General features: G+C 36.8%; 1 protein-coding gene across 1 annotated transcript; it reads left to right on the forward strand.

Moving 5' to 3' along the window:
* The first annotated feature begins 2821 nt into the window (after positions 1-2821).
* Positions 2822-8983, forward strand: LOC126377000 (uncharacterized). The gene is made up of 5 exons (XM_050024576.1): positions 2822-3099; positions 3280-4545; positions 4695-5883; positions 6050-6252; positions 8156-8983. Exons 2-5 carry the CDS (start codon positions 3298-3300, stop codon positions 8831-8833), a joined length of 3318 nt encoding a protein of 1105 aa, XP_049880533.1. The 5' UTR covers positions 2822-3099; positions 3280-3297; the 3' UTR covers positions 8834-8983.
* The last annotated feature ends 286 nt before the right edge of the window (positions 8984-9269 follow it).

The following is a 9269-nucleotide window of genomic DNA, read 5'->3' on the forward strand; positions in this document are numbered from 1 at the left end:
TTTTGTAACGATAATCTTAGTTACAAATAGTAAACGTTCTGTATGTATTAGTTATGAAAGTATGTATCATTTTCATGTCCTATGGAAATATCTATTAAGTAAATATATAAATTAGAGAACTATTTTCAAACGGTCATAAGGCACTTTGCCAAATTCTACTCACAAGTTCAATTCCGTTCTAGGTTAATTATATGTTCATTTCAATAGTACATTAGAAAATCGTTAACGTAAGCTGTCATTAGTCTTTGAAAAACATAACTTTATTGAGGGATTGTTTCCTCTCTAAAATGACCGACAACTTTATGGATTGATCACCTGTCATCATAGAATATAACGACCTCCGTTGTCCAGTGGTTTGAGCGTTGGGCTCACGATTCGGAGGTCCCGAGTTCAAATCCCGGGGGGACATATCACAAAAATCACTTTGTGATCCCTAGTTTGGTTAGGACATTACAGGCTGATCACCTGATTGTCCGAAAGTAAGATGATCCTTGCTTCGGAAGGCACGTTAAGCTCTTGGTCCCGGTTACTACTTACTGATGTAAGTAAGTAGTCGTTACATGAACCATGTCAGGGGCGTTTGGCGGATAGTTAGCCTGACACCAGGGTTGATAGGGTTGGTAATCTACCTCACAACCCACACGATAGAAGAATCATAGAATAAAGAATATGGTAACGGTATTTCTCCACCAATTCGGGTGTCGAACTATATTTACCTCACCCCCTCTGGGCCTTATTTTAGTTTAAATGGCCGTGAGCCGCTACGGAGTACCTTTACACCCCCCCCCCCCTTCCGTCCGATCCCCTTGGATCGCGCGCGTACTGGTAAAGTTGGACACTTCCTACTAACAACTTCGCTTTACACAGACACTACACATTGACATTATCAACACGCGCAACTGTGTGTGTGGCTATTGAGGGTTGCCAATAACAATACCTACTATAAGGTGGTTCGATTTCCATACTAGTTTATTTACTCAAATATAGGCACAGGCCACTTAATTTTACATTGAAACTTATTTCGCTGGCATTTATTTTTGTATATAATTGCGTGAAATTGCTTTTCAACAGAAAATACTGTTAAATCGTCGTAAAAACGATAACTTTGAAACAATATTGTGTATAAAATTCAAAAATAAATAATTTTATCAAATTAAAGAAAGAAAGAAGGAAACGTTTATTATAAAGGGTCACCACAGTAACAAATATAAAACAAAAAAATAAAAAACCAAACATATTAAGACACCAACGTCATCTATAGACGCTTGAACGCCTAGCTAACCGTATCGAACCACCTTAACCGCCATTACTTAGGTAGGTAGATGCGAAAGATGCTTTTATCATAATCAGTTAATATGTATATTTTTTTACCACACAAATAACAAACAAGAAATTTTGAACAATAAAGGTTCACAATATAAATAAATAGGCTTTATAATTAACTTATTGGTTCGGCCCCTATGGCCCTATTACATGGGACTTAAACATGCGAAGAGTGAGTGTATAAATCAAATCAAATGTATTTATTGTATAACTTTAGGGCAACAGAAAGCAGGTATAGGCAAGCAACTTTAGGGTAACCTTTTTAGGTGTACAATATTTATTGACGTAGAAATAATAATTGGTTAATTATAATAAGTGAATATTAGATGCATCTCTGCCTGCCTGCCTTATTCTATGTTGTTGGCTTACTGTAGGCTTCCCTCAGGTGGCATTCATAATTTGGCCGGACAAATGGGGAGCGCGGAGGCCGATAATACATACTATATTATTGAGTGTAAGAAAAACATGTCTCACACTAGTGCCTCAAATTATAATTCAGTAACGCCTGACTGAAGAAAATGTAAACATTATAAATCATATGTTTGGTGACCTTTTCACTCAAGCCTAGGTCACCTTTGGAGCTTTCTCAAGATTTAAGAGCATAAGCATTTTAGATAATATATAGTTTATTTTCATAACATATAAAATATTCATGATCGGTATATGCGTGAAGTCGTAAAACGTGTGAAAGGCTATTTCGTAACAAACTTTATGATTGTTATGAATTGAATAGATTATATTAGATTATATTTTGCGTTGAGACAAACCCATGTCGGGTTTAACAATGCTACTTAGCGTTTAAGGTATTTTGTTCATATTTTCTTCTTCAATAAAAAAAATTAGATTATAGTGACCCGATTTCTCTAGCAATAGAGGTGGTCAATTCGCTCGCGACTACAAACACTTCAGGACTCCGTTACCGATATATCGCTATCGGCCCACTAGGGTCGATTAATTCTTGCTAATCCCCTCATGTAACGCACTGCATGAGGTTCGCGCCCAACTGGGCATCCGCAAGTCTTAAATTTTGTACCGGATGAGAACCCTCAGCGCTCCTCTAGCTGGGACAGACCGGACAAGCAAATCTACGATAAGATCAAAAAAGTAGATTATAGTCTATTTTCATTTTTCAGAATATACGTATATTCAGTAACACATCATAGTATGTTCGTTACTTCTTCGGTCCAATTCGAACGAATCACGTGCATTTGTTATTCACAACAAGTTTCTATTTATATAAATATGCTTAATCTTTGACCAACAAAATCAAGCACTTATCATTATCAATCAACATAATAGTTCAATACTTTAACCACTTAACATTGACCTCTAATTGCTTTACGAATTCTTCTAAATGCTTAATAAAGTCCAAGACGCAAGATGTCTATTTAAATTGGCAGCAAATTCCTTTCGAATAATAATATTTCGGGTGCCACATATACATACTCATATACTGCTCTGAATGTAGGTGTAGTTGTTTTAAATTTGGAACGGTGCCCGGCGGGTTTTGCTCAGACGTTTAGTTCCATCGCGCACGATTGACTGGTACTCCATACCGAAAATTCGCGATATATTTTTTACATCAAATCAAATTGAATATCGATTTGTATACAGTGGACCCTGGTGGCAATAAAGTGACAAGGATGGATGTCATCCTGCAGTTGTACCGGCGTTTGTTTACGTCCGGAACGCTCGGGCGTCGAAAATAGATTCTTTTATTAGATATCTGCTTTGACCCCGATGTTATAAAAGTTTCGGGACGGGAATTATACGAAGGTAAGTTTACATTCTACATCATCATATTAGCTTGACGTGATTATACAGTCATAAATATTGGCAAACAATGAACTACGCATTGCCAAAGTATGTAATGGTCTATTGCTTCCGAACGATCCACACCTTTGTTATCATCAGTTCATTGTCGGTCGTTATACTGACCAGTTTTTTCTTTTTCAGTTTCGGGTGAAAGTGGTGATGAGTGAAGGAGGGAATGAAGAGAAAATACTTACCCTTCAAATCCCTATCATAAGAACCGAATCCGAAACCCAAACCCTAGGCCATTTAGTGTCCAAGTCCCCTGAAAAAAATCCCGAAGCCATGGACGTCGATGATCAGAAGCTGTCTATAAGGAAGAGGAGAAACTTGTCCAAGAACAGAGGACAAGCTGCGAGACAGAGAGAGAAAACACCTGAACCAGGTAGAACCCCAATACATGAAGACACGACTACCTCTGATGATGAAGATTCCAAACCTCCACGTAATTCACGAGAACTAGAAGCAGACAATACCTATGAAGAAATGAGACGCTTAGTTCTAGAACAAGCTAATGTCAAAGATCCAGTTTATGATTTAAATACCGACGAAGTTATGGAACAAAGGGCCCAAGCAGCGAATGAGAGAAGACGTAGAAGTATTTCACCTTTTGCTTTACCAGAAAAACCTGAAGAAGGATATAAGTTTGAGCGCAAAGGAAGTTTTATTGATCCAACAAATAAACTTCTTAGTACGAGTTATATTGTAAGCCCAAAAGATGAAGATACATCACCGCGGCGCAGCTCCTTAACAATCGAACCACCTAGAGATAGGAGAAGTTCGCTGACGCCCCCAACACCCACATCAGCATCTCCAAAAGAAACGAATTCACCATTTTCTTTACCTATGACACCCAAAAAGCTCGAAGAAATTGTATACCCTGACGAAGTGAAGACTAAACCGGCAGAAGATAAGCCTAAAAATTTAAAAACTCCAGTCACTAAAGACAGTAGTGTGTTTACTTTTGAAGACAAAGACGTTAAACCGGTTACTAAAGACGTCTCGCCAAAAATGGCTGAAACTAAACCGGCTGAAACCAAAGTAGTTGAATCGAAAGCAGCTGACGTAAAACCAACTTCTGTAAAAGCAGTAGGAAAAGCAACTGAAACACAAACAACAGCAATGATAAAACCAATCACGTCGAAAATGCCAGAGACTCCTACATCAACTGGAGAAATAGTCACAAAAGTTATACAATTGGAAAGAACGCCTAGCAGAAAACTGTCACAAGACATTAAGCCAAATGTAGAAATACGCGAGAGAATAGTGAGGACACCAAGTAGAAAAATGTCAGGGGATGTTAAACCAATTATATCTAAACAAGCACCTGCAAAACCTGTTCGGGAAGATCTACAAAGCAAGGCGCCACCAGTAAAACCCGCTCGGAGCAAATCTGCAACAAGATTTGGGGTCAGTTTTTATGTAAAATTAGTTTTGATTCTGTTAATTGCTTTGTTGATAGCGCTGTATTTTTATTTGAGCCAGTGACAGGATGTAAATAGATTAGAATAACCTCGTAGTGTAAGAAGAAAAACTAATATCCCTAATGACATTTACAGAGTAAGACTAGTGAGAGTGAGATGAGTGAGGATCAAGGGAACCAACAGAATATTCCAACCGGAGCGAAGCGAAAAATTCTACCGATACCACGACGATTTATGAAAAACAGATCACCGAGAGCTAATCGATCACAGTCAGTAGCCAGAGCTGACGAGATTAAGGTAATAGATAAGACAGGGACGGAAATGACTCAAACTAGCAGAGACATCTTAGAGTTAATGCAAAAAGCTAGAGCTAGAAGCTTGTCAATTCCAAAGGATGACCCAAGACTACCAGTTGAGTATCAACGTTACAGTAAGACGTTACAGACACCACAAAATAAAACTCCAGTTTCTAGAACTAGCAGAGGAATATCCTGTCCAAAAACGATACAAATCATAAGTGACAAAGAAATATTATCAGGATTAACATCAAAAACTTTAAAGAAGCGCGGTGAACCAGAAAAACCTCCAAGAAGGAGCTCTGGGTACATCGATGCAAGCCAGTCTGAATATACATCTAGTTGTTACTCATCATCACCGAGTGAAAATGAGTATGAATTCGATTTGTCAGAACGTACTGCAGAATTAACTCGCAAGCTTAAACTTCTAAGTCAAGAAACTCAAGTAAACGATAGTTTTGATTCGATTGATAATCTAGTAAGACACGAAGAAGAGGTAAAGTCTGTTTTACGCAAGAGGTCTTTAGCCGATAATAATAAAAATGGTGTCAAAAAAGAAAGGCGTCAATCCCTCGAAGATAAAAAATCTAAGAAAATTGTTGAAGAAAAAAAGAAGTCCACTAAGTCGAGATGGAAATTAATAGCGAATTGGCAACAGTTTAAGGAAGATCAAAAAGCTGATTACCAATCCCTTATATCGTTGAGAAATCGTTGTGTCTGTGATCTGTTGTTGATAATAATCATGTTCGGTTTAGGAGGAATGATGTTTAGATCTTTAGAGGGTTCTTTCGAGAACGCTTACAAATGTGGAACGAGAAACGTGAAGCGGGATTTCATTGAGAGTTTGTGGCGTGGGAGCCACTACTTACGCGAAGAAGACTGGAAATCAATGGCGAGAAAGAAGTTATTCGAATTCGAAAATCAACTGCATACGGCTCACGAAGCTGGCGTGACATCATACAGCGGACAGCCTTCGTGGAACTTTATGAATTCATTCGTCTACTGCATGACTATAGTTACAACAATTGGTAAGCTTTTCCACGCATAGAGGATAACAGAATAAACAATTTAACAATTTACCTAGAATTTGGGTTTGAATTCCTATTCCAAATTGCTTTCCCAAATTTTCCCTTTACACTTTTAATTTACGCTTTATAACGTTGTATTAAGCAAGTATTTTGTATGGTATTTCAGGTTACGGTCACATTGCACCGAAGACAACGTATGGGAGGGTAGCAACGATCGTGTACGCTATAATTGGTATACCACTGTTCCTGATCGTATTGGCTGATTTCGGCAAACTATTCACAAGGATCATCAAATTCTTCTGGGCCTTTATTAGAAGGTTCTACTACACTAGAAGCTGTAGGAAAGTCCGAAAAACTGTTCCAATGCAGGTATGTTATTAATTCTACTATCTCCATACAAGTTAATACATATATAAAGTCATGCCATTGTCATGTGAATAAAGCCTTAAGTAATCATAAGGCAACTTGCACTTCATTATTAATTTAAGAGCCACGCTCTCATCGGTGTAGCATTCTCCATGCTTGTCTATCAAAGCCATTGCAAAAGGTACAAGGGGGCAGTTCACTTAACTAACGAAAAACTTCTGATTATTTTAGTGGCCAGATCTTAGAATTGATCATTCCATGATGTGTTCGACCATTTCATGAAATAGTTATATTTCATGAAATAGCGAACATCATTAACACGTCAACATTTAATCGTATTTCAATCAACGTTTGGCCATACCATTAATGTAGGCGGTGTCCATGCTATGTGGTGTAATAAAAATGCGAATAGTCGATAAATTTCTTAGGTTCAAAATTATTTACCTAATCAATACTATCGATATGGAAAATTGCACAATTACATTGACTCAGTGACTAGAATATCAATCGAGTTTTAAATATAATCGACACTAGCGCCACTACCGGTGGATAATTTTATGATATGATTTCCAACGTTTGGCCATATCATGAAGGTAATCATGCATTTAGTTGCTCATGTCGTTAAACGTTTTGCGTTCATTGATCTGGCCAAACGACATCATGATCTGGCCAACGTGTGATAATTATTCTATTGCATTCTTATTTCAATAAGTATGACCATTACATGAAATGATCGAGCATATTATGAAATGATCAATTCTTAGATCTGGCACGACATATTCGTCTCTTTGGGCCCTTTTGCGTTTTCCACATGCACACCAGGTCAGAGCTCGTCGGGACGGGCCTACAACTATGTCTACTTTAAATTATTTAATTGTACATCAATTTGTATGAAATAGCTTCACAGCAATAAGGCCGCCCATTTGTACTATTGCTAAATGTTTTTTTTATTTTGTTTGTGTGCGATAAAGTATATTTGTTTAGATTTGATCAAGAATTAATTTACTTGATTGTTACACGTGTAACTGATTCAAAGATGTTTAAGTAAAATACTTTTTAATATGCACTTATTTAATTAACTCTTAGTAAGATTTTTACTAGGCATACAATTATTTATTCCAATTAACTACCTACATTTCAAGTACCTACGGTTAAAAAAGCTTTTACTTTTTCTCCGATATTATTTTACTCAATAAAATTGTACGTATCAAATTACAACATTCCGGGAATTGAGTAAAACAAATAAAAAGAACTCAACAAGGGGATATTTCGCTCTCTTGTTTCTCAAAATGATGCACGTAATTATGGCTGTGTAAAAACAAACGAAATTTTTCCTTTTAAACAAATAAAAAATGAGTAACGATTCCACCGCAGGCAGTACGTTTTCTTACATTTTTACACGTCTTTTATAATTGCATATTGGTTCCCTCAGAAAATTAAAACATCCCGTTTCTAATCGACTTCAAAAACAGATGTTCTCAATTCAGTATGTACATGCATCTAGTGTACGTAATATTGCTCAGATAGCGAAAATTATTATGGTGCTCTTATAACTTTTAAAGGCTTTCAAACACGTTCATAATTAAATATTATAATATAGGTATGTTATGAATGTATATAATGTTTGTGTACGGATATCTTCTAATTTGCTAAGATTACATAAAACGGTGGCGGTATATAACGCGAAGGTTGATGGTAGGGCTGTCAGAGAAAGACCTAGAAGGACGTACATTGACCAAATTGGAGATGTCCTTAGAAAAGCTTTAGTTCGATCTATTCTGAGCTACTGATGAAGTGTGTCAGGATAGAAGCAAATGGACTTCTATAGTCTCTGCTTATCCTAGCGTGAGTTGACGTATGTGTGTGTATGTATTTTAATAATAATCCTTTTTGTATTTTTTTACAGGAAATGATGAAAGGTCTCAATGTAGTCTACGATGTGGTGCGGCGACCGTCGCAGATATTTTCTGAAGAAGACATGGAAGGTGTCGGTCAAGGCGACAAGCCTCCACCAGTAGGAAGGAAACCGAGTGAGGCCCCCCCTCCACTTCCTCCGAAACCTGGTCAAGTGATAGTCAAAGATGTCGACACTCAACCTGATACCCCCGTACCTTCACTCTTCGAGATAGACGATGAGTTCAACTTACCTATATCCGTCGCTATTTTTATCCTACTCGTCTATATAATCATTGGAGCCACCGTCTACAATATTTGGGAAACTTGGAACTTCTTCGAATCATTCTACTTCGTCTTCATATCAATGTCTACCATTGGCCTTGGTGATTTGGTTCCAGACCATCCTATGTTCATGATGGCTTCTATATTGTACTTGGTCTTCGGCTTGGCTTTGACATCTATGTGCATTAACGTGGTGCAAGTGAAATTATCGGATACATTTAGACAGGCGAGTGCTAAACTTGGTGCTACTATAGGCTTGAAGGTTGCCGAAGAAGATGGCAGTCTAGTTCCTATTACTCCACCACCAACGGAAATAGCACCTGTGCACAAACCAAAAACAGAAAAAGAAAAAGAGGAAATAAAAACCAAAGAAAATGAAGAAAACAACACAAATAAAGAAAGCTAATTGTGAGACTAAAACTAAACTAGATAATAATAACATTGGTGCTGTAGTGTTACAAATGGTTGTAAGTGATATTTATTAATTTACGAATTAAGTATATAATTTTATAATTGTTTGTTGCTGTGTGTGTAAATAAAGATTTTTACAACTAAATTCCGGTTTATTCATATACCAGCTAGAAGGAAGCCATGTAAAAGAACAGTGTGCCAGAGAAATTATTGAACAATATTTTGAAGAATTATCTCTATTAACCAAATTGGCATTATTTTCTCTTTACGAAGTAAATCTACAATTTTAAAATAACAAGAAAAGAATTATACTTACTTAAATACTGAAACAGTTTTAATTGGTATATTTTCTTGTTTCTTTAACCTTATACTTATCTACTTTAAAAGTTGTTTAATTAATTCTAGATTATTTCGGGGCTAAAACTGTAAGA

Source organism: Pectinophora gossypiella, chromosome 22 (assembly GCF_024362695.1).
Source record: "Pectinophora gossypiella chromosome 22, ilPecGoss1.1, whole genome shotgun sequence".
Taxonomy (NCBI): domain Eukaryota; kingdom Metazoa; phylum Arthropoda; class Insecta; order Lepidoptera; family Gelechiidae; genus Pectinophora; species Pectinophora gossypiella.